Source organism: Australozyma saopauloensis, chromosome 1, assembly GCF_035610405.1.
Source record: "Australozyma saopauloensis chromosome 1, complete sequence".
NCBI classification, from domain to species: domain Eukaryota; kingdom Fungi; phylum Ascomycota; class Pichiomycetes; order Serinales; family Metschnikowiaceae; genus Australozyma; species Australozyma saopauloensis.
The window spans coordinates 2412531-2437354 of NC_086131.1; the positions used below are offsets into that span (position 1 = coordinate 2412531).

General features: G+C 44.5%; 12 protein-coding genes across 12 annotated transcripts; 10 read left to right on the forward strand and 2 right to left on the reverse strand.

Annotated features, from left to right (window-relative positions):
- Positions 1–475: 475 nt before the first annotated feature.
- Positions 476–2314, forward strand: PUMCH_001047 (uncharacterized protein; the record flags this gene model as incomplete). Its single annotated transcript, XM_063020117.1, has 1 exon — positions 476–2314. One exon carries the CDS (start codon positions 476–478, stop codon positions 2312–2314), a length of 1839 nt encoding a protein of 612 aa, XP_062876187.1.
- Positions 2315–2483: 169 nt separating this feature from the next.
- Positions 2484–4259, reverse strand: PUMCH_001048 (uncharacterized protein; the record flags this gene model as incomplete). The annotated part of the gene is made up of 1 exon (XM_063020118.1): positions 2484–4259. The coding sequence occupies one exon, from the start codon at positions 4257–4259 to the stop codon at positions 2484–2486; it is 1776 nt and encodes a 591-aa protein (XP_062876188.1).
- A 1143-nt stretch (positions 4260–5402) lies between these two features.
- On the forward strand, positions 5403–6500 carry PUMCH_001049 (uncharacterized protein; the record flags this gene model as incomplete). The annotated part of the gene is made up of 1 exon (XM_063020119.1): positions 5403–6500. The coding sequence occupies one exon, from the start codon at positions 5403–5405 to the stop codon at positions 6498–6500; it is 1098 nt and encodes a 365-aa protein (XP_062876189.1).
- Positions 6501–6921: 421 nt separating this feature from the next.
- Positions 6922–8469, forward strand: PUMCH_001050 (uncharacterized protein; the record flags this gene model as incomplete). The annotated part of the gene is made up of 1 exon (XM_063020120.1): positions 6922–8469. The coding sequence occupies one exon, from the start codon at positions 6922–6924 to the stop codon at positions 8467–8469; it is 1548 nt and encodes a 515-aa protein (XP_062876190.1).
- Positions 8470–8771: 302 nt separating this feature from the next.
- On the forward strand, positions 8772–13316 carry PUMCH_001051 (uncharacterized protein; the record flags this gene model as incomplete). Its single annotated transcript, XM_063020121.1, has 1 exon — positions 8772–13316. One exon carries the CDS (start codon positions 8772–8774, stop codon positions 13314–13316), a length of 4545 nt encoding a protein of 1514 aa, XP_062876191.1.
- An 851-nt stretch (positions 13317–14167) lies between these two features.
- Positions 14168–14488, forward strand: PUMCH_001052 (uncharacterized protein; the record flags this gene model as incomplete). Its single annotated transcript, XM_063020122.1, has 1 exon — positions 14168–14488. The coding sequence occupies one exon, from the start codon at positions 14168–14170 to the stop codon at positions 14486–14488; it is 321 nt and encodes a 106-aa protein (XP_062876192.1).
- Positions 14489–14861: 373 nt separating this feature from the next.
- Positions 14862–15938, forward strand: PUMCH_001053 (uncharacterized protein; the record flags this gene model as incomplete). Its single annotated transcript, XM_063020123.1, has 1 exon — positions 14862–15938. The coding sequence occupies one exon, from the start codon at positions 14862–14864 to the stop codon at positions 15936–15938; it is 1077 nt and encodes a 358-aa protein (XP_062876193.1).
- A 277-nt stretch (positions 15939–16215) lies between these two features.
- PUMCH_001054 (uncharacterized protein) lies at positions 16216–17169 on the forward strand (the record flags this gene model as incomplete). The annotated part of the gene is made up of 1 exon (XM_063020124.1): positions 16216–17169. One exon carries the CDS (start codon positions 16216–16218, stop codon positions 17167–17169), a length of 954 nt encoding a protein of 317 aa, XP_062876194.1.
- A 651-nt stretch (positions 17170–17820) lies between these two features.
- On the forward strand, positions 17821–18138 carry PUMCH_001055 (uncharacterized protein; the record flags this gene model as incomplete). The annotated part of the gene is made up of 1 exon (XM_063020125.1): positions 17821–18138. One exon carries the CDS (start codon positions 17821–17823, stop codon positions 18136–18138), a length of 318 nt encoding a protein of 105 aa, XP_062876195.1.
- Positions 18139–18303: 165 nt separating this feature from the next.
- PUMCH_001056 (uncharacterized protein) lies at positions 18304–20070 on the reverse strand (the record flags this gene model as incomplete). Its single annotated transcript, XM_063020126.1, has 1 exon — positions 18304–20070. The coding sequence occupies one exon, from the start codon at positions 20068–20070 to the stop codon at positions 18304–18306; it is 1767 nt and encodes a 588-aa protein (XP_062876196.1).
- A 660-nt stretch (positions 20071–20730) lies between these two features.
- On the forward strand, positions 20731–22971 carry PUMCH_001057 (uncharacterized protein; the record flags this gene model as incomplete). The annotated part of the gene is made up of 1 exon (XM_063020127.1): positions 20731–22971. One exon carries the CDS (start codon positions 20731–20733, stop codon positions 22969–22971), a length of 2241 nt encoding a protein of 746 aa, XP_062876197.1.
- Positions 22972–23312: 341 nt separating this feature from the next.
- On the forward strand, positions 23313–24569 carry PUMCH_001058 (uncharacterized protein; the record flags this gene model as incomplete). Its single annotated transcript, XM_063020128.1, has 1 exon — positions 23313–24569. The coding sequence occupies one exon, from the start codon at positions 23313–23315 to the stop codon at positions 24567–24569; it is 1257 nt and encodes a 418-aa protein (XP_062876198.1).
- Between the last annotated feature and the right edge of the window lie 255 nt (positions 24570–24824).

Here is a 24824-nt window from a genome sequence, read left to right on the forward strand (position 1 = left end):
AACACAAAAGGTCAAACAGAGTACATGGTCACGAGATACTCTGGCATGCGTGTATTGCGCTTTAAAGAGAGGCTGTTGTTAATAGCCTACTCACTCAGAAGGTGTAGCAGGCTCTGCATTATGTAATTGATGGTACAGACAATCTCTAGAGAGTAGAAAAGAGTTTATGAGACTGGACATGGCTAGACGAGGCTGTACAAAGAGAAAACGAGAAACGAGAAAACAAGAATCGACTTTTCCTCTGATCTGATTTTTATCTTGTGAGAAGAGGGTCCATATAGTCCTATGGTCTTCTAGCCTGTCGTAAGCCTTGAACCATGAACCATAAGAAAGGAACGAATAGACTAGGAAAGTTTATCTCATTTATGCAAACATATAATTTCGAGCCCTAATCGTAGAAATTATTATTGTATAAAGTACGTCTACAAGTTATCGTCTTCTCTACCCCAGACTCATCTCTTATCTATGGCTAACCATGTTTCTCCGACACCGCCTGATCAACTCAAGGAGATATCTTTTCAAGAAAATCAAACTGGCCCCCTTCAAGGTCGAGTCGGATAAAGGCCACCATGAATACTCCATAACGCCCGAGACGTTTGCGTTCAAGGTTTCTGGCGACTCAATATCCAAAGAGAAAGCATCCCGTGAGTCTAAGTCTTCGACAGAAAACGATAAAGACCTCCGTTTTCCTCCCTCTGACTCCACTCATCCGTTGCTCAGAGAGACAGGCGACAAAAAGGTCAATCTTATAGAGGCCATCTACAAGAATGCAACCAACTATCCGTTTGAGAAACAAACACCACAAGATGTGTTCCAGAGTTATCCCACAACCACGTCGGCACGTATGGCCAACTCGAAAAAACGGCCGCACCGCACGAAAATGCTCGTTTCGGACTTCATTGAGGACTCGTTGTACAACCCCAACTATGGCTATTTCTCCAAGGAAGTGGAGATTTTCCATACGGAGAAGCCTTTTGACTACAACAATTTCGAGGACGCGGACGAGTTCATGGACTCGTGGAAGGCGGCCTATCTGAAGTATGACGAGGCCAAGAAGACCGAAGAGAGCCCGTTCCAAGATTTCCACAACAAGTCTGCACCACCAATTGAGGACTCGGGGAAGACTAAGCCAGAGACGAGACTCGCAAAGTATGCTCAAACAGTGCAAAAGCAAGATATGGTGGCGGCAGGCCTGTTCCCACAGTCTAAGAAGTCATTGCAGTTGTGGCATACTCCGACGGAGTTGTTTTCTCCATTTTACGGAGAGGCTCTTGCGAGATACATCTTGGTGAACTATAAGCTCAACGGATGTTATCCGTACGAGGATCTCATCATTTACGAGATGGGCGGTGGTAATGGTACCCTAATGTGCAACATTTTGAACTACATCAAGAACACAGAGCCTGACATTTACAATAGAACGCAGTATAAGATCATCGAGATCACCTCGCAATTGGCGCTGAAGCAGCTTTCTCTGGCGCTCAATCAGAAGCTTGTCTCTCGTGGTTTGGATACAAACAAACTCGAGATCTACAACAAGTCTATCTTTGATTGGGATATCACCGTCGAAGACCACTGTTTCTTCATTGCATTGGAGGTCTTCGACAACTTTTCCCATGATTTGGTGAGATACGATGCCAACACAGGCGTCCCATATGAGGGGCATGTTTTGGTTGACAAACTTGGTGACTTTTACCAATTCTATACTCCCGAGTTGAGCTACCATACTGATTTATATTTACGTTTGAGAGAAAACGGTGCTTATCCAATTCTTCCTCAAACTCAAAGTTTTGGAGGCCGCTTGAAACAACTCGCAAGCATGATCCCCTTCACCCGCAAAGTCGATAATATTCATCCATTACTTCATTCTCCCACTAAAATTGCATGGCAGAACAAACTCTTCCCCTTGAAGGATAACCTCACTCCTGGTGAATTCATACCAACACGTCTTCTTCAGTTCTTTAGAATTCTCAAGCACCGGTTTCCTGAACACTCGCTCATCTGTTCTGACTTCCACAGCTTTTCAAATACCATTCCAGGCTACTACAATGCACCAGTGGTGCAAACAGTTCTCAAAGATAGAATGGTGGATGTTTCGACGTTTATGTGCCACCAAGGCTATTTCGATATCATGTTTGCTACAGATTTCAACCAAGCTAGGGATCTCTATCGCCAAGTAACCGGAAAGTTAGCAAAAGTCGAACATCACCGTGAATTTTTAGAGCAATGGGCTGATGTAGAAGCCACAACGACCAAGAAGGGAGAGAACCCGATGTTAGAATTCTACAAGAACGTCAGTTTTATGGTGAGTTGAGGTACGGAAAGATTTCTTTGTACATAGTTAAATCAATGAAATAATCGAAGAGAGGATATCGGCAAATGATCGAGGAATTGACGAAGTGAAATAAGTAATTTCGTATTTAAACTAACTGAACTGAAATAAAATTTAGAGGTTTTCAAAGGTGCCTACGCTGTCACCTGATTCATAAAATAGATGAAAGCATAGAGACGGATTTGTCTAAACCATCTTGAGCCGACAGTGCAACAGAGGCACTCAAGTCGCGTACTTCGGCCACTAACTTATCAACAAACCATCCAAATGATGTCATTAAATTGCCACAGGGTGATTTGACGACGAAATGCGTGTAAACATCATCTAATCCCTCCATGAAATATTCCGTGGCCTTGTGAAATTTATCAGTGACCAGCACTGTGGAGAAATCACTAGGAAGCACGGAGATCTCAACGAGACTCTCAGGTTTCGAACTTGCTAAGGAAGCCTGCGAAACTTCCTTCAACCGTTTGAATTGACGATACGCAAATTGGACAAGTTTAGTTGTCCCAAGCAAAATGCCCATTCCAACACCAACAGAAAACCCGCAAATTATCAAAAGTTGTTTCAAAGATTTGGGATCATCAGGAGAACCGAATGGAAATGATTTTGGAACATTGTTGACAAAAGCCTTCAAATGATTCAAACTTGATGAGAAACTGATTGGATCGATTTCGGTTAAGCCCAGAGATGCAGCTAGTTCATCCTGCAAAGTTGTCAGTAGAGATCTGTAATCCTGAGATAATTGACAAGTGATATTCCTCTCGGTAGATAAAGATCTTGACCCTCTGTTTCGTCTAGCCTTCTTACCCTTTGCCAGCTTTTTACTTTTCTTTGACACTGGCCGCTTCTTGTGTGCAGCCATCTCGCTTTCAACATAAGCTTTAATCCTATCAGAAAGTTTCTCGGTCTTAAAGGTCGTTGTTTTCCATATCTGGTATGGATTGACGCTGTTGATGATATCGAATAGATTGATGAAGTAGTTTGTGGTCAAGATATTGATGATGGTGACCTTAGACAAACTCACATCCTCAGATACGCTTCTAGCAACGGCAGTCATGGCCTCACCTAAAACCAACAGACCATCGTTGACAATAAATAAGCAATCGGAATTGTGGATGAGACTGAGCTCTAGTTTCAGCGGTGTTTGACTCAATGCCAAATACGAGACATGTAGATGGGTGGAGGAACTGGGAGGATGCACCGTACTTTCTAACATTGCGATCAAGCCGTTGCATTCTTGGTTCATTGCCTCATTGTTGCCACTGATAATGGTGAGCTGGAACTTCACACTATCTTGAGACAACGACATCTTTGGCATTACAAAAGACTGGTGGGAGTTTTGCTTATTGAGAAACGCAGGGACCGAGTTGATCTGGGTTGGCGGAATGAGTGTTTCGTCATCGTCATCAAAACCAGCGGTAGCACCTGTCGTCTTGCTCCGGGAAGTTACGAGCTTGAGCTCATTGGCATCAATCGGGTCGTTATCCTCTTCATCAGTCTCGAAGACCAAAACCTTGAGTTTGCTTACAGATGGAACCATCACGAGTGACTCGGAGGGCAATTCGTCATCGGTGCTATTAGAGAGAATAGAAGCACTTGCAGGGCGCGGACTTGCGCAGCTGAAAGGCGAGCTGAACTTCAAAGGCCTCACAAAGTCTGGGAGTGAATCTGCGGGCAAATTGACCGTTTGCCAACTTTGAACTGGACTATTTCTGTCACGAGCAGATAAGGGCGGCAGCGGCGACACATTCATCGGCGACACCGCCAAGAATTTATTTTCCGGCACCGCTTCCGGCTCCTCAGACTCATTCGCGTCCAAATCAGGATTTGTTAGAGCATCATACACCGACAGATGGGAAGCAAGTAGCTTTCGGAAGCCCGAGTCCAGATCCAAAACAGTGCTATTTTCGCCAGCTAAAGACATCGCGGGGTTTTTCAAACGCGGGTAATTCAAATCAGATGGAAAAATTGATCTTTTTAATACTTGAAACGCTCCTAGAATCGAGAATGGCTATTATGAAGTTACCCCAGATATGTGGCGCAAGCTAGGATTTGACGTGTACGGGTGAGAATTCCAAGAGACGCAGTGGTGTCTCGAGATCTGAGCAGTATGGCTGTGAGGTTTGTGTGTCAATGAAGGGAAAAAAGTGGTTGTTGTGTGGTACGGTTTGTAAAGAACACGGATGGTTGTGTAAGGGTATAAGAAGGGTGACGATAAGGTCACGTTGAGATTGGCACGTGCCGTTTAGATGTACGGTGTGGGACAGATATATGTAGCTATGATTTGCAGGCAGTTTCAGATTTTAAAGAAGAAGAAGGAATTGGAAATATCAATATCGTATAATTTTGGCTTCTAATTTTGGCTTTTGGCTTGATTGGTTTCATTTGACGGCACGACTACTTGTGCTTCAAGAACGTTCCCATGGATGATGGTGAAAGTATGGATAGGCAAAAGTCAAAAGGATTATATATCCTGTAGAAGTGCAATATTTGGCTATGAGTGTGTTGGAGCTTTGTGGGTTGAGCCTCACTCTTCACGGCCATTGAGGGTAGTAATCGTCTACATTAACAACTGATGCGATTTAGGAACTTCTCAAAAATTTCCAATCTCGAATTGATTTCGAAATATTTAATTTCTCAAAAGTAGTCCATATGTGTCAGTATTCTCCAGCTAAACATTAATACTCTCTGCCTATTCAACTTGGACCAGACAAAAAATACACAAATTAACAGTCAGCAGCTCCACTCGCCAATTCAGTAAATAATTACAACTCATTCAAAGTCAAATTTGAAATAGAAAAAATCCACCATCCACCATTTTCCACAACCACCATCTTCCACCTTCACAGCCACCTCTCTCCATGAGTTCCTGCTTGTATCCATCTCCTGTTTGCAGCCACGCTAACCTAGGTTACCCCCATACACACCTCCTAATTTTCCACCAAAGAAGACTCCACTTCTTCACTTGTTCACAATCCCCGTGCTCTTGACTACCCAGTCACATATATAAGTAACCCTTCCCTTCCCACACCCTCCCACACCCAGCCTTGCAACTCTCGTTTATACCATGGTCGATGATAAGTATATAGGCTTGGCTCTAGCCATGTCCTCCTCTTTGGCAATCGGAACGTCTTTCATCATCACCAAAAAAGGTCTCATGGACACCTCCAACCGTACTGGCGGTGATAACTCCACCGGGCATCAGTACCTACAAAACCCCATCTGGTGGGCAGGCATTGCGACAATGGCCATTGGTGAAATTGCAAACTTCGCTGCCTACACGTTCGCGCCTGCCATTTTGGTCACTCCGTTGGGCGCTCTTTCTGTTATCATTGGTGCTGTTCTCGCGTCCATCTTCTTGAAGGAGGAGCTTGGAGTTTTGGGGAAGATGGGCTGTGCCATCTGCTTGATGGGCTCGGTCATCATTGTGCTCCATGCGCCCCCAGACAAGGATATCCAGACGGTGGATGAGATTTTGGAGTATGCCACAAGACCTGCGTTTTTGTTCTACGCGTTTTTGGTGACCATCTATGCCCTTTTCATGATCTACAAAATAGTGCCCAAGTACGGCCACACAAACCCTATGATCTACATCTCGATTTGTTCCAGTGTGGGCTCCATCTCTGTGATGTCCATTAAGGCTTTTGGTATTGCTTTGAAGTTGACTTTTGCCGGTAACAATCAGCTCACTCACGCCTCGACGTACGTGTTCATCGTGATCGTCATTGTGTGCATCATCACCCAAATGAACTATTTTAACAAGGCCTTGGATCAGTTCGATACCTCTATCGTCAACCCATTATACTACGTCACCTTCACGACCTTCACTCTTGCAGCCTCATTCATTCTTTTCCAAGGGTTCAACACCGCTTCCGCCGTCAACATCATCTCGCTTTTGATCGGATTCCTCATCATTTTCTCCGGTGTGTATTTGCTCAACATTTCCAGATCTACCGAGGACAACGGTGGTAGCGACAGAGAGATTTTCGGCGTGCACACCAGTAAAGATATGGCACCTATGGACAACGGTGTCGGAGGCTTTTCATCCATGAGAAGGTCAATGCAAATTTCTCGTAATGACTACGATGCCGAAGAAACCGTCGGGTTGCGTAGGTTTGACTCCTTCGAGTTGTCTGATGACGAAAGTTCCCACCACAGACGTTAAGAGACACGATTGCCTGATTAAGCCCAAAGTTTCTTCCCCTAGTTGGATACCGCATTGTAGATTATAGATTTCAATTACATTTCTTTGATTTTCCACTGATCGCTGTTTTAATACAGTTAGCTAAAACCCACAATTTTACACGACAAAGGATGAACCTATAGATTTTAATCCTCTAATGCTTCAAAGCAGTAATGTTAGTTTTTCGGTAAGTCTTGATCTTAGATTTGAGGTGCTTTCGCCAACTCAATTTTGTCTAGGAATGGATCTGGAATAAACCTTTGAGCCGATCATCTATAACTAAAATTGAACTGAGTTAATTGCTAAGCAAATTATTTATTTTTTTATTCTTCTCGGTTGGTATTGAGTCTATGGTCTCATAAATGCAGCTTTTGTACCAGTCTGACATTCTAGTCCAGTAATAATGACTGTTCTCGGAAGTTCTCTAACAAATACTGGCAATTGGCTCAACAATAGTGTAGAAAACTTATGCAGCTATTCAAAAAAACCTCCTCAATCTGCTCCTGAAATTTCAAATACATGGCGCCGTGATCCCTGCCAAGTTTCGCAAGCTTCTCTAAGCTCGCCGAAAAAGGCATACGAGTCTGGTTGTAACCTTTTTCCTCGCTTATTGAATGGTCAAGGATTATTTTTTGATAATGAAAATGCACAGCTGCCGGCACAATTGGTTGGACTATCGAAGATTCCATGCCAGAGAGAGCACCACGATAGGCGCCCTAGCACAACAAACCCTATCTCAACTATCAACACGATAACATATGAATCTATGGTCGCGGCTCGGATTGGAATACGTTCAAAGGGCTTTAATACCTACCACACCGTCCAAAGTAGTAAAGTTTCATTAGAGTTCGATTCACGAGAAGCTAAATCGATTGCGCCCTCGTATACTTCATCCCCTGAAAGGTCTTCAAAAGGAGGGCTGTTGTCGGATTTATCCATAAAAAGTAAATTGCCGATTCGTGCTTTTGGTAGGACACATTTTTTAGATGAGTATTGTCAACCCGAGAGAGTCAACAGTATGGAAGAAACGCTAAAAAGCGTAATTATCTATTTCAAGGGCTTTTACCGGACGGAAAATTTCCAAGCCCAAAACAGTGTGTTCAGAATATTTTATCCGTACATGTTTTGGACGAACTACAAGCATCTAGAGACCGAGATCATTATCTTTCACGAAGATCGCGAGTTTTTGCGGGCATCCTTCTACAAAACATGCCAACAAGTAATCCAAAAGGTGATTTTGACAGATAGGCTACTTAGGCATGCTAGCTACTGCAAAACTGAGTATATCTTTCTCTCCGATCAATTGAAACATATTTGCTATCAGACAGAAAGCATCGGATGGAATCATCACGAGTCTTTCGTACATAGCGCCGAGCGGAACTTGAGCGATGTGGAAAATTCTTTACTTAACTTAGTTGCAGAACGTAAAAAAATCGATCAACTACGCTTCGAGGCGGACCGAAACCTTTATGGATTGCGGCTATGTTTGGAGGTCAATGTTCATCACAAGAACATGGCCCAGTCTATTCTTTGCGAATTGAAATGGTTTCACGATCGCTATCTGGGATCAAAGAAATTAATGCCGCGATACTTCAGACCTCTCTTCATTCATTTTCATAAGATCAAGGATTCCTTCTGCGATGAAACATTTTTGGCCTTGTTCACAGAGTTCCAGACGCTGCTTATGGAAGCTTCTAAAACCAACATGCGAGCTCACGAAGTTTTGAATGAAATGGCAAAAATTCGAAAAACCATTCCTCATCTACTACGGAAAGCTCGGTCAAAATTAAGAAGGGCACAAGAGGTCAACCCGGGTCTTCTCATCGTACGTAGACTCGACGAAGATGTGAGGCCGGCGCATCATAGGGATACAGAGCCAAGAGAATATCGAAGGAAAGCTCGAAGCTTGAGTCCGGAGCGAAAAGTGCTGTCCTTGGAATTGTATTGCTGATGAGAGCTCGAATTTACGCTTTTAGTCCCTACGACATTGAAGTTGTCACGAATGAATTTGGAGGACTAGCTTAATAGTATTTTACTGAATTACATTCGTAAATGAATGTCAATTTTTTCAGAACTCAGACAGCTTCGGGTTCCATTCCTTTCTGTTTCGAAGATCACGTATTCATAGATTACAATGTTTTGAGAAAATATCACGCTACATGTTAATTTAATTCCAAATAAAGAAGGAACGAATATAAATTCTTCAGATAACTTCTCTTTATCTGTTGACTCTGGTTCTTCACTTTGCCTAGTATGGTCTATATGCTTCTACGCAGTCTATCAGTACCCCATAGTAAAGCCAGAGCTTATCCAACTACACCTGTTCACAGATCCATGGGAGCAAATTTATCACTACTAGCGCCTCAAGCGCACACTGTGGCCGCGAGATCATATGTGGATATTCTTTCTAACTACGAGTTCCTCTCGGTCAGGAACAATTCCCGATTCCTCAAAACAATGGAGGCCTACGATCGCACCTCGGGAATGCTTGTTGCCATCAAAATCTTTATCAAACCTCCTCAAGGAAAGATTGATCTTCGCGCTGTTGCCGAAAACATCGCTCAAGAAGCGCTGCTTCTCGCACAACACCTCAATGTACTCACTTGGCACCAAGTACTAGAAACACCTGCTGCTGGATATTTGGTGAGACAGTTGGCCAAGGCAAATTTATACGACAGACTTTCTTTGCGGCCGTTCCTTGCGCCCATTGAGAAATTGTGGCTCGTGTATCAGCTATTAAGGGCAGTTGAGCTTCTCCACGAAGATCTCCACATATGTCATGGAGACATCAAAACAGAAAATATTCTCTTGACTAGCGCCAATTGGTTGGTTTTATCGGACTTTGCTCAGCACACCAAGCCAGTGTATTTGCCCGATGACAATCCTTCCGAGTTTGTGTTTTACTTTGACTCATCGAATAGACGCTCGTGCTATGTTGCACCGGAGCGCTTCTACAGCAAGTCGGAGAGAGCCTCTGTATTGCAAAATCGCTCAGAATGGAAACTATCATCGGGTGCAGATCTCTTCTCTGTAGGCTGCGTAATTGCAGAACTCTATATGGATGGCGAAGCGACTTTCACGCTCTCTGATTTGTACAAGTATAAAAGGGGAGAAAGCAGCCCCAATCTTGGCCGTATCCTGAATCCAGAAATGCGCAATGTGGTTCGCGAACTTCTCAATTTGGAGGCTGACAAGCGGCCTTCAGCAGCTCATATTCTAGAGTCTTCACGCGGAGCATTGTTCCCAAATTACTTCTACGACTTTCTCTACGACTTCATTGGAAATCTCAATAGCATAAATGGTGCTCTGCAAACAAATAATGACGAGAACTACTCAGAGAGTGATGAAAAAATTGATTATATTTATGCGAATTATGAGAAAGTTTCCCTGGCGTTCAATTTCGATTATAGTATGGCGTTGGAGCTGAACCCATCCAAAACCAAGTTTCCATACATGAAGACAGGGTTACCTGGTGTGCCTAAAGACTACAAATTTAAGACAGCTAATCAGATAAAGGAGAAATCCGAAGGTTCAGGACAGCAACAGGGGGTTTTGATGATTCTAGATATTGTGTTCTCTCTTATGGGCTCGCTCAGACGGCCCAGAAGCAAAGTCAGGGCTTGTGAAATTATCGTCGCTTTATCGGAACGAATATTCGACGAATCAAAGCTTGACCGTTCGCTACCTTACCTCTGCAGCTTACTAGAAGAGTTCATTGATGAAGCAATGCTGTATCAAAACAGTGACCCTGTTGATCCCACTAATATCACAGACAGAAGTAAACTTACTGCATCTGTTGCCCGGGTATCTCTCATAGCCATCACTAATTTGCTTCGAACGTGCTCAGGGATAAATGCGATAAATGCCCTTGTTTTCCCGGAGTATATCTGTCCTTTGCTTAAAAACATTGCTTTCCTTAACTACCCTTCGCAAGACGAAGTGTCGTTGTTGAAATGTACTTTAGCGAGATGCTTCCCATTCTTGGCTATTATCTCCAACAAATTCAAATTATTTCTTGAGGTCGCACTGACTGAAGGAGGAGATGCTGTTACCCTGAAAGATGATGACATGAGAGGCTTGTGTAGCTCCGCAAGTGTTCGCGTTGAGCCTGACTTTAGGGACGTTGCAGAAGCTCTCTTAACAGATGTCAACGTCAATGTTCGAGTGACTCTTATAAACAATATTTTGCCCTTGTGTCAATTCTTTGGCGTGGACAAGACAAATGATATTATTTTGCCCCATTTGATTACATACTTGAACGATCCAAGCTACCAGTTGAGACTCGCATTCTTGTCTTCGATAAAGGAAATCGGAGGATTCATTGGGGTCCTTTCCTTTGAACAGTATATTCTTCCGTTGCTTATACAAGTTCTTGGTGATACTGAACTGTTCATTGTCCTCAAAGTGCTCAATATCTTTCACTACTTTGTAAACGAGCGCCTCATCAATCCTGCTGCAGAGTTCAATGCCTGGTCGATTTACAAGGATATGTTGCAAAGTTCAATTCTGCTCTTGCTACAGCCAAATGAATGGATCAGACAGAATGTTATATTTCTTATTTTGGCCATCTCTGAGAATCTTCTGAACGCAGATCGGTTCTGTTTCTTATATCCAATCATCAAGACATATCTTTCATACGATATAACGCAGATTAATTGGGATACTCTATACCCAAGTTTGACTCGGCCCGTATCCAAACAAGTGATAGAGACTTCACTTGCTTGGCTACTGAGTGCAAGCAGTAAGTCTCTTTTTTGGAAACAAACAAGGATATCTGTGTTCCAACAAAATGGAAGAAAAAAGCTCGTCTCTTTCCATAAAGAAATGGGAAGGTCGGTTTATGCTGATAGAATGATCCCAAGGACAAATCCCGAGGATTCATTTGCTTCAGGAGATATTCCATTGTCGTTTGAGGATAAACAATGGGTTCTTAAACTAAAATCTGTCGGTCTTGCAGAAAAAGATCTATGGAAAGTTTTTGCCCTTAAAGACTACCTCATAGGAAGTAGTCGGTCTGCAAATCAGACCGTGTCACACCTACAAAGGGAGTTCGAGCTTGCGACTTCGATCAACATTTCGCCAAAGAATATGTTTTTCGAAATCTGCTACAAGTCTGAACCAATAAATTCCGGAAAGAAGGGTATACAGGCTAATGTCGAGTACCAAGAAGCTAGCAATATTTCAGTCATTTCTCGCAAGGATAGCTTGTCACTTGTACTCCCTCACAATGGCAAAGCAAAGGCTTCAACTCAAACCCACGAAGCTAATGTTTTCGGGGAACTAGAGCTACATCACGAGGACAAGCCGTCCCAACACCGGCATTTGCATAGTAACTCCAAAAACTCAGAGACAACGCATCGCATTCTCAGCACAAACGATGAAAAAATCATCTCCACGATGATTCGCCACAATTTCGGTGGCACAAACCCTTTCATACTCCAATTCCTAAAAAATGTCGAGTTTGAGCCCTCATTGGATGATTTCTCAGAGTTTGGGCAATTGATTAAGGGATCTCGTGAGAGCTCAAACATCCGGGCAGATTTCAATTTCTCTGGAGTTCAAGTTTCTTCATTCAATTTGAATGACTCTTTCAAGTCAATCGATGCAATCACTAAAGTTGCAGTCTGTCCCACCTCAGAGATCATTGTGACTGGTTCTAGAAGCGGAAAAGTCAAGGTTTGGGAAACCTCAAAGCTCGAGACATCTCTCAGTGATACCCCAAGTATAGCTGTAGACTTGGGTCAATCTGTCACAGATATTGTTTTCATACCTCATAGATGGGTATTTGCTATCTCAACTGTTGATGGATACATTCGTCTCTTTCGTATTCATGCTGTTCGTGGAAAAAACCGCAAAATTGTCAAGCTCTCAAAGCTTATCCCAGTCCGAAAGACCAAATTGGATGACGGCTATGCAAAAATGTTACAGTTTGTTACCTCAGCCTCAAAAATGTTGTGCGTGATGGTTACCTTTTCGTGCAGAGTAATTGCACTTGATGTGATAAAAATGGAGAAAGTGATTCATTTACAAAACCCTCTTCGGTATGGTATAACACTGACGTTTACTGTCTGTAACTTGTGCTCCTGGATTCTAGTTGGAACATCGGAAGGCGTATTGTGTCTATGGGATGTTCGTTTTGGACTACTTTTGGCCTCTTGGCGAGTAGCTATTGATGGCATAGTAGGACCGAAAACGGAGATAAAGAAGCTTACAATTGTTCCCAAACCCCCTAATTGCAAAAAGCATCATAATGGGGTTTACTTTGCGATGATTGGCGGTGCTGAAGGAGCAGATGTAACAGTTTGGGAAATGCCCTCATTAGCATGTCGCCAGTACTACTCTGCACACGAAGAAAATCCTAAAATTAGGTCATACAGCTTACACAAGATAGAATCGCTCCGAGATATCTCTGTGGACGATATATTGGCCGAGCTATCTTTGGATTTGAACCAGCATACCGCGAAAGGCCTTCAGTTTCTTGACTATATCGAGGGAAAACCATCCGCTCTCAATGGGCATCTTGTGCTGGTGACTGACGAGCAGCGGGTGATCATATGGAACTGGAAAGATGTCACTCGGTCAACTCTGCTTTTCGCCGATGCGCAAGCCCGGTTCACGCGCAACGACGTATCTCCGTCACTCTGTGTGAACAACGAGCGCCTTTCCCAGAATGCGTCTGCGCAAAAAAGGCATTCGATGCAAAACGACGAGCGAATCACTGACTTGTGCTTCGTCTACAAACCGTACCCAATGCTTGTCGTAGTGAAAGATGACGGATATATGCATGTATACAAGTGATGCACCCGATGATGCAGGGTGCATGCATTCAGACGTTCAGGCGCTCAGGCATGGACGAGCTTGTACATTGGGTGTACTTGAGGGCGGATCTATCAAACCGCCAGGTTTTGAGCGTTGCAATTAGACATCAGGAGCGCGCAATAGCTGCATCAGGAGCGAAAAGCGCAATTCATGGCTCACAACCCAGTGGCCGCAAATAATGCCATGAAAAGCCCACAGATGCAACAGCGGAATCCTAAATGGACCAATGCAAAGAATGCTTTAACTCGAAAAAAAAAATTTGATCTTTGTTTATCGGAGTTTTTCAGTTGAGCCGTTTCCGGAACAGAATCCCGGATTGCCCTCTGACATATTGGAGATCCGGAACATCTTATCAACGCAGGAATAATTTGGCCCGTTTCAAATCACCAATTTTCTCTGTGCAGAGGCTTGGAGATCCCATTAGTGAGGCAGATATCGAATACGGAAAATGGCTAGATCTAAAACATACCCCACTTCCTAATTGGGAGCGCGGGATCCGCTAGGCAATGGACCCAGAGGAATACGTACGACCACCAAAAAATACCGATGTACTGCTGGACATATAAATAGGCGGGCAACTCCCACACATTCCGTGCAACCTACGAAAAATCGCGGAGTTCTTAAATCAACAATTCAGCAACAATGACCTTCGATGACAAATTGGGCATGCGTATCGCCATTGAAGAAGCGCAAAAGAGTATGTCTACCAGCATGTTGATTGACAACCATTAGCAACAATTCTAACATATTCAGGTTTGAAGGAAGGAGGAATTCCAATCGGTGGCGCCCTCATACATAAGGACGGCACAATCTTGGGCCGTGGCCACAACATGCGTATTCAGAAGAACTCTGCTACCTTACACGGAGAAATCTCGACATTGGAGAATGCAGGCAGACTCCCAGGACGTCTTTACAAGGACTGTACCATGTATACGACCTTGTCTCCGTGCCACATGTGTTCCGGTGCATGTCTCATGTACGGTATTGGGAGAGTGGTTCTAGGCGAGAACGTCAACTTTATGGGCGCAGAGGATCTTCTTCGTTCCAAGGGGGTTGAAGTGGTCAATGTGGAGGATGCTGAATGTAAGAAGCTCATGTCTGACTTCATCAGAGACCGCCCAGAGGACTGGAACGAGGACATTGGAGAGTAACTTATAGACTATCCCTGGTGGGGAGCAAGCTGGAGGGGTATAATAATTGATTGAAACTGTATTAATATCAAGCCAATAAAAGCGAAAACGAAACATGTCACTGAACTGGAAATCTCCTATCTGTCAGTGATAAGAACTTCATGGTCTTAGCTTCTACAGAAACAAGACCATGCCATTTTCAGTGCACTTTTTCAATAGTTTTTCAAGAGTAGTTAATCAATTTGCATCTATTCCCCGAAATTTTTTTTAACTGTTGCGCTGCTATGACCATTCAGCCTCCCAAAGCCTCTCTTTCACCCCACATTACTTTTCATTTGGCATTTTTCATAGACTCTACAATAAACCCATTCAACACCGCAATTAACCGCCCGCAATGGATGCAATTGCAGACACGATCTTCACAGATCTTCCCACCACAGATGAGCTTACCGAAAACCCATCCCTTCTCACGGTGGTCTTCGAAATGAGCCCGAACAGTTGGCACTCAATCAAGGACCAGATCTCCATCCAAGATGCCGTCAAGGCCCTCATAGTGTTTCTCAACACACATCTCTCACTCAACAATAGCAATCAGGTTGCATTTCTTGCTGCGCTGCCGACTGGCGCCAGGATGTTGTATCCCAACGTGAAAAAGGCCGATGACAGCCAAGAAACACCGCTAGTGAAAGCGGGCATGTACCGTCATTTCCGACTTGTGGATGACACAATTCTCCGAGAGATAAATCGTGAACTACAGCTGCTACTGGCGACAGATAGTGAGGCCGGAGCAGAATCCTCGACGCTCTCAGGAGCACTACTGATGGCTCTCGCATACACGAACCGTATGTTACACATTGATCAGTCAATTTCCACAACCACAGCATCCGCCATAAGCTCTACTACCTCCGCGGCTGCGTCGGGCTCTGGCAATGACCACACACTGGGGTCGAGTCTGCTGCAGACCAAAATGAGTGCACGTATTCTTGTAGTAACCGCCAACGACTCCCACGAAAGCAAGTACATTGCCATCATGAACTCGATCTTCGCTGCTCAGAAAATGCAGGTGCCCGTAGACGTGGTGAAGTTGGGTGCCCTTGACTCTCCATATATGCAACAGGCCGCCGACGCTACCAACGGCGTCTATTTGCACAACCGGGAGCCACGAGGGCTAATTCAGACACTATCAACTGCATATTTCGTGGAGCCATGTCTACGGTCTCTGATCATACTACCCACCAGTGCCAACGTCGACTACAAGGCGAGCTGCTTTGTCACAGGAAAACCTGTCGACATTGGGTATGTGTGCTCGGTGTGCTTGTGCATTTTAAGCACCATTCCAGAGCTGTCGAAGTGTCCAGTTTGCAAGTCGAAGTTCGACGACAGTATCGTGGCCAAGCTTCGCCGTGGGCCCGTTTTGGTTCGGAAAAAGCGGAAAATCGAGGGTGCTGAGAATGGTTCGGCCGCTGCATAATTGCTTATATCTACTAGTTTAGCGAGGCGATTGTGTGATTGCCTATATTTCGTTTTCGTAGGTTGCAAATTACTGCACATAGACAACTAAATCAAACATGTTGCATTGCAATCAATCTCATCCGAAGTCCAAATCACTTCGGCTAACATAGAAATTTTAAATCAATCATTTAATGTGTGCACGTGATTTTAATCCCGAAAATATAATTTTCCCCTCTATCATTGTATAATTAACAAACATAGATATCCCGGGGATCAACTAGACTACAGAAGGAAGTATGTGTAAACGGGCAGTGGATGACTATAGAAAGGAGCCAAAAAGGTTGAAGTCTCCCCAGATGTATACGCAGGGACCTCTAGACCTGGTTTTTGGCCAACACCGTGCGTTTCCGGAGGCAGATTCTGACTCTCCAGTATGGACATATCTAGCCAATGTGCGCAAAGAGGCAGAGGACGATAGAGTATGCCATTTCGTAGATGAAAGAGTTTTCAATGATGGTGATAACTTGGCCCCCGATTCAAGAATTGGGGATAGTCCGAAGGGATCAAATCGTACTATCTCGACTGACCTCGTGACAAGGGTACTTGCGCAATTGAATAAGGAAAAGGAATTGTATGAGCTGCAAAATCTGAATAGCGATAATGATGAAGACGAGGTTCAATTTGATGTTGCTGAGCTTGACTTTTCTGTCGGCGACAACGAGGAGAGTGCGGACAATGATTGGGAGCAAGACGATAGCAACGAAACAGAAGCTCAGAATGAAGTTGAAAACAAAACAGAGATTGAGGTCCATTCTGCCACAGCCGGGTCATCTACCAGTACCTCTGATGCAAATGCACTGCTAGAAGGCCTAGATCAAGATCTACTACAATGGCCAGTGCCGGAGTCTGCAGCAAAATGGCGAGAGTTGGTTTTCGGATCATCTCCGCCTCCTCAAAGATACTTTCACGAGGTATTGGAGCATCCTACCGTCATCAAGCTCATAGTCTACTACACCAAGTGGCTACTGGCAACCATGCCCAGCACCTTGTCCGAGTGGATTTTCGCAACATTTGTGCGTTTGGACAATGGCCTAGACCATAAGGAACTCGCTCTAGTGCGAGACTTGGGCTGCAAAGCACAGAAGCTACGGCTGAAGTGTGTCGCCGCCGACATGCCATATAATGCTACTTATGACACGATCCTAGCGATAGTTGGAGAGTACTATGGTCAAAAGGACCTACTCAGATGAGTAACATGGGCCTCTTTCCTATCTGGTTTTAATTTACTTGTGATTTGAATCAGGTATGCCATTGGGATCTGGTATATCTATGGATCACAGTGAGGCAGATTGGGATCTATACCACCATTGGCATCTTCACGAACGAACATTTCTAATAATTTAATCAACTTATCATCATGTGCTCAATTGCAATTATGGAGGCCGAATTTACTATCGTATTCTTATACTATGCTACTTTACAGATCTCTACAGCAAGACCAAACAAATGCCAACTAGGGATCACAAAAAACACAAAATCAATAATAAATTCACTTCATTGCGAAAATTCTCAAATACCAAAATTCCATTCCGTTAATTTTTGCTTTTCTCCAATCCAAGATTTCCCCAGATATTTTTCAGGCTCAAATGCAGGCTTTCCACCACTCTAGTCTACTCGACCAACTTCCACACACCTCCAAATCATCATGTCCACTCACAAAAACCCCGACTTGATCTTGCCGTATGTATCCCTAACACTCGACGAGCAAAACACCTTACTATGCACGATTGATCGCCCTCTGGTGACTCAAAACCACAATCAATCATCCTTCACCCAACGACACCTACTAACCTCCCAGTTATCAACATAAGCCCGCCAAGGCACGTGCTGAGGCCGGTAGCATGGTCTCCCAGACCCTTCCCATGGCCGCTATGTTCATGAAGAACAAGATGTTGTCGTGGGCTGCTGTCTTTTTGGCTCTCCAGAGTTTCTTGACTGCTCCTATCAACAAGGCTCCATCCGAGAAGGAGGCCGGCGCACAACCTCCGTTGTTGAGACTTGCGTTTGCGTTTATTTCTTTGGGTACGTGCTACTTGGAGTTTTTCTTCCCATCCACTAGCCCTGGCTTGAAGAAACTCGCCTCCCTGGCTGGAGACGCTGCTGCCTCTGTAGCCTCCTCTGCCACCTCGATTGTGTCATCTGCCACACAGTCTTTGTAAGTGTAAATTAATGGATACGATGTATAAGCTTGATGCGTGTAGCGTGTAGAACTATTGCCTTGTTGTGAAGAAAGAAATAAATTAGTATTAATCTGATGGTCTCATCAATAAAGTGAAGAAGATGCCGGGTCAGTCGTTAAGTCATGTCAATGGGCGCGAGTTATCCTACGTCTGCAGCCACTCTAGAATGGCACTTTCAGTGCCCTGGTAGCACGCTGTCAAATACTTCCCACTGTGGTCCCAGACCAATTCGCAGATTCCTGCTTCTTTGTCTGGCGTGGGGAACACTGCCACGCATCGTAGAAGATCTTTGGTGTTGACATATCTGGACACCAATACATCCCATATACTTACATTGCCCGAGTCGTCTCCTATAGCTAGAAACTTGCCATTTGGTGAGATCGCAGTGGCGAAAATGAGTGAATTTTTTGTGAGAAGCTCGGGTTCCTGTTCCGTCTCGAACGCAAAGTTGTCTGGGTTCTGGAACACGTTGGCGCTGACAAGCAGATCACCAGTGAATGCATCCCAGATATTAACAGCACCATCCATAGAGATTGATAGAAGCTCAATTCCTTGGACGTCGCCTGGACGATTAAGCCAATGTAGTCCGATTACAGGAGAAGTATGGTAATGCAAATCGGGTACCTTCTCAGCGACAATGTTCAATTCAAGAGCATCTTGAGAAGACTGGCTATTCCACACTTTGATCGAGTAGTCAGTGTCAGACAGCGAAGCCAAGAGGCGGGATGTGGCGCTGAAACAGAGATTCGTGATTGGGTTTGAGTGTCCGCCCAATTGTCCCACGCAAACGACTGTCATGTCTTCGGCATTGCCTGACAGGCCTACAGAATATATCTTGATTGTGTTTTTACCTGTGGAAAGGGCAAACTTCTTATCACCCAACCAACAGCCGCAAATGTCGGCAGGACCAGGTTCTGTGTCTCGAACTTCTTGGATGAAGGATAGCGTTGTACCATCCCACAAGCGGAAGGTATTGTTCACATCGATAGTAAAGGCAAGCAGACCTCTGTGGTTCCACAAAAGAGAGTTCAAAGCACCCGCAGTATGGTCCAAGTCAGACATCGAGTTGGCCACATTTTTGAGACGCCCATCAGGCGACCATGCGCGCAACTCACCGTTGATACCAGAAGTGACTACCATCGTGCCCTGAGGGTCCCAGGAGACCATGGATATAGGGTTAGGAAGCGATGTTTCACCATCCAAAACCGGAGGATGATTGAGGGTAACAGATTCAGCGATCCCACTGGAGTTCAATGCATGAATGACTGCGGTCAGGTCGTTTGAACCCAATGCAATAACCGCTGTACTGGGGTGCCATGCAGCCACCAAGGAAGGTAGACAGCGCACCGGTGAAGAAAGTATGCTGGTTGAAAAGGAGATGTCTTGGGTCTCCTCTACGTCCATTTCGTCTCCATCCGCGGAGGCGCTATTCGAATCTACGCTACCCTCAGTTTCTGCAGGCGCAGAGCCATTAAGGATCTTCTTAGGTTCTGTCTGTTGCAGTTTCACCCTAGCCTCCTCTTGTGCCTTCTGGTCTGACAATACCGCCTCGACCAACGTGAGGGCTTTCAGCTTGTCTACCACAGACTCTTCTAGTAGCGCATAGAGGATTCCCTTCTGTACAAGGTTGGGCAAACAGCCAGGTTGGAGCATGTCTACAGCTCTATTCAATGGATGGGCGTAATCGAGACATTTCGAGTTTCGTTCGAACGCGTATGCGGCGAGCTCAAAGCCACTCTCCTGGAGATATCGCCAGACAAGGTAGTTGAGCTCAACACTCGTTAGCGACATTGAGAGGAGTGAAAGAAGTGGAGTTTGAGTTTCAGGTAGAGGACTAGAGCACCTGTACACCAAAGCCAGCCATAGAAGCAGAGACTCACTCAGAGGTTGAAGAATTAGAAAATGGACCATAGATCAGAACGAAATTATTCTTATAATTTTTGTAGTACTTCTGTTTTTTTTTCTTTTCTGTAAATTATGTTATTTTTGAAGTGGGCGGAGGTTTAGTAGCGGAGAATCTACATCATGTGGAACTAAATGACCGAGAAAGTGTTAGTGCACAACTAGTGATTCTAAAGAAATATTTTTTGTCTTTGGAATAGACTGACTTCTGTAAATTTCATAATCTCCACAAAACCAGAAGCTGACTTTGCAATAATGGTTTGCATCTTTTCAATGACAATGGGGCAGATCATCAAAACATAAATCTGGGATCTTTGACAAATTTTTAATCTGACAATGGGAAATTTAAGGAAATTTAAAATAGAAATTGAGAAAATCATGGGCTTTCAATATATTACCTCATAAATGATGATCCACATGCATATGTACTCAAATCCTTCTAGATTACACTTCCTCCAAGGGTTATATAACCGAGTTGATCTCGCTCCAAAAAACATCCAATCAAAAAAAATCGATTAATAAACAAGGTCCCTTCATAAAAACTCCAACTCTCCTCATACTTCATCTATCCACAGAAATCCTATCTCATTTGAACTGCACTACACACCCATACCTCCTCACCTTAGCCAATTCAAGTAATCACCTATAATCCCAACCCACATTCTGCCCATGGACTACAAAACAAACCGCAAGAGCAAAGCTCCATGGCAATTGAATCAGGGACTCAATTCGAGGGCCGCCCCCTCCCAGCTCGATCCGGCCGACCACAGCGAGCCAAACCAAGACCAGTACCAAAACACACCGTCAGCTACCCTGATCAACCGTAAACACAACCGTAGACTCTCCATCCATGCTTCTGCAGTAGCCCCGCCCATAAATACATTCGACACCAGCGGACTACCTCCCCTCCCGCCTTCTGCACTAGCGATCAATCGAAACAACACAGACAATTCAGACTTGGTGCTGCTTCGAAGTCATGCCGTGCGGGACAAGCAGGAAGACGACATCGTTGCTATGATCACACACGAGCTCCGAGACAAAGATTCCGTAGCAATTGACGAGTTCCACAAGTCCTTGTTACTACAGAAGAAGAAGGTGGAAAACGACATCAAGGAGAAGATCAACCAAAACCAAAAGAACATCTTGCAGCTCACGGACAATTTGCAGGCCACGCAGCAGGAGCTATTGCTGTTGCGAGAACTGACAAAGGCATTATATAGTACTATCTCTGACTTCACTGATGCTGCTGAGAGACGGCTCGAGTTGGAGTTGGCCGAGCCTGATCCGATGCTGCAACAGCTGGGACGGTCCAGTTTTGGCTCCGACTCCTCCAAGAAAAAGAGAGACCGCTCCTCTGTGATGGTGCTCCAGAAAATGTGGGTAACAGAGCTCCAGCTGTTATATAAACACGTAGAAGGCGCCCAACAAGTGGTACAGACAATCCCGGGACGTCATATTCTTGGCGAGAGTGGACGATGGCACGAGATCAATGTTGGAAACTGGAAGCCCCTCAAGGCCGTTCATTTGTTCCTTTTGAATGACATGATACTTGTGGCTTCGCGAAAACAGACCACCGACAAAAATGGTAAAACCCTCCAGCTAGTACACCACTGGCCCTTGCATATGGTAGAAATTAGTCAGGTACAATTGCCAGCAACAGCTGAAGTCCCCGGCCAGAAGACCTACGTAATTAGTCTTTCTGCAAACTCTTCTCGTTACTACTTTCAGACAGACCGTTCCGACCACTACGATAAGATCCTCCGTGCTTACAACAAGGGAAAATTGGAAGTCGAACAGGCTCAACGTTTGGTAGAAGAAGATCGAGGTAAGAACGGTACAGATGTGGGCCAAAATGGCAATGGAAGCATGCTGAACTTGGGCGAGGAGGGACTGGACAAACGTCAACTCCGAGACTCACTACGCAATTCCGGGTACCTAGACTCACCGCCGCTAGGATCAACTGAAGATCTCAACTTTAACCGCCGGTCGGGTTCGCATAGAAACAGTGCAGACATTCTATTGAAAGACTTATCAGTCAGAGTTCATACCAGAAATCGCTCTCATGATTTCATGAATTCGGAGAGACGGGCTACTGATTCAAAAAGTGCGACTGCGTTGTTTCAGGAGCTCAAAGCTAATGAAGACAAATTGGACGAAGTCGATGTAAACCTTGCACACAACGATAATACTGGCGCGGTTGGTCTAATTCGCCACATCGAAAACAAATTGGGTGGTATCGTGGAGCGTATACCTGGTGTTAAGGAGGGAGAAAATCAGATTGATGAGCTCCGACTTTTGGTAGACGTGATCAGGCTCAAAATCAACAACCGAAAACTGAAAATACAACAAGGTCTATTTTTTGACTTGCATGAGAACATTGCGACGCTCAGTCTGCTGAAGATTGCCGTTATCATCGAACTCTATCTATCGTTTGACAAACTCGGCGAAGGTATATCAGCGCTTTTGAGTGCGTGGTCTACATATTTATCACGTACCGTTGGGCGGCTTGTGTCCACCGCACATGGCTCAACTAGGGTGGACATTGTAAATTATCTCACTAACTTAGTGATTGTGCATGTTCTGATAGTGAAGAAAGCCATGCAAGTCCACAAATCCTGCGTCGAGCCTATGTTCGCCGGATACGAAAGTGAGACAGTAGACTCAAGTGGATTTGTCACCTGGTGCATATCAAAGGTGGGTCAATTGGCGGAATTGGTGAAGAAGCATGCGTCTGGATCTCTTCTTGTTGAGGACAATGGAATCTGGAAGGCCAAGGATCCTCAATATTACCACGAACTTGTTAGAATCATGGAGCTGCAGCTAGATATTTTGAAGCAAGAAGGCCTCAATGTTGATTATCTCTTTACGGATATTCTTCATTGTAGTCCGTTAACGAACGTAGCACTGTGAATAGACACGAAGACAAGGTTTGCGAGCAGTTCAGTTCCAAGCATCGGATATAATAAAACGAGTCCAAAAACTCATTCTCTTTACCAATTTTGTATCCTTCTTAATTCATTAATTTCGATGGAGCGGTGCCTGCAATATGTCCACCCGTGCCTCTCAACTTGCACCCAAATGTGGGAACCTTTATCTAAGACCTTATTACATATCACACTTACACCCCACTTGCCACCAGAATAAGGAACCCCAAACCCAACAACCAGACTCAATTCTTCAAACCATACATCAACTCGCACAAATAAACCAGTTTTGACACCGCTACACTCCAACCTCCATCATTGTGTGCAATGTCGGCCCTCAAATCAAGTACCCCAATGATGGCGGTCCGAATGGTCTTCTGCACCGTAGTCTTTCTCGTCGGTGCATTTTCCACAAGGCTATTGCAGGGAGTGGCGTGGCTCTTTTTCTCTGGTGTTCCTCAATGGTATTATGCGTTCATTGAGGTTCTGAAGGTGCACTTCTTAGTTCTAATTACCTTCATCACCTCCATCGTAAGCCCATGTAAGTTTGAGGTTAGCTATCACAAGAATAATCTTCCAGAAACCACCAATTTCCGATTAGACGGTAGGGGAAATTTGATCTCGACCCTCTCTCCCAATTCGGTGTTCATTTCTAACCATCAGCTCTACACGGACTGGATGTTCATCTGGTTCTTATCGTACACTGCAAACTTGGCCCATGGCGTGTATGTTGTAGTGAAGGAACAGTTGGTCAAAGCACCGATTGTTGGCCAGGGTATGCTCAATTTCCGGTTTTTGTTCCTTCTGCGGAAATGGGAGGATGACAAGATCCGCATGACAAATCAGCTCTTGGAGATTGATGCAGAGGCCCGTGGCTTTGGTCCAGCTCTGGCTGTGCAAGTCGTAGCATCATCGAACTCTAAGGCTCCTGGGATCAAGGTGTGGCCTGCCGGCCATTCCAAGAAGGTGGAGCTTTTACACCCATACCATTTGTTCATATTTCCTGAAGGCACCGTTGTAGCTAAACACACTCGCGATCGTTCAGACAAATACATCGCAGAGCTAGGCCAGGCTCCACTTAAGCATGTCTTATTTCCCAGGGTAAGGGGTCTCTTTTTGGCTTTGAGACTGCTCCGACACTCTGTGGATGTCGTCTATGATGTCACTTTCGGATACAGCGGCTTGAAAGCCGAAGACTACGGCGAGGACATATACACTTTGAAGGCTATGTTTTTGATGGGAAATGGTCCCCGCAAGATTAGCTCATACATACGAAGCTTTGCCGTGAAGGATATTCCTCTCGGAGATGACGATAGCATTGTTGATATCGATCAACTTGATCCAAATATTATGAAGGAATTCGAGCAATGGCTCTTCAAAGTGTGGTATGAAAAGGACCAGCTTATGGCAAAGTTTTTCGAAACGGGCGCCTTTGTTGACGACGACGACCTTTCTGCTCAGAAGATAGTCGCCGACTTCAAGACACGCAGTGTATGGGAGAATTTATCTCCATTCATTACTTTAGGTTGTTTGGTTCTTATGTGTTACTGGGCCGTTGTTTTGATTAAGAGAGCTATAAGCTAGCGGGGTATTTTAGATTGATAGATATGAATTGATTTATATATTGGCGATAGACTCGACCACTATCCATCTCAATATCTGTACAAGTCCTAACTCAAAGTGTTCTGGTCAAGGCGCTTCATGCTACTGCAACCTTGTAAATAGATGACAAATTAGAGTTCTTGTTCGTTGGGCTCCTTGAATACAGACTTACAGTGCTTGTGTAATTACGATTTCATGAAGGAGGTCAACACTGTTTCTTACAAAACGGATGACAAA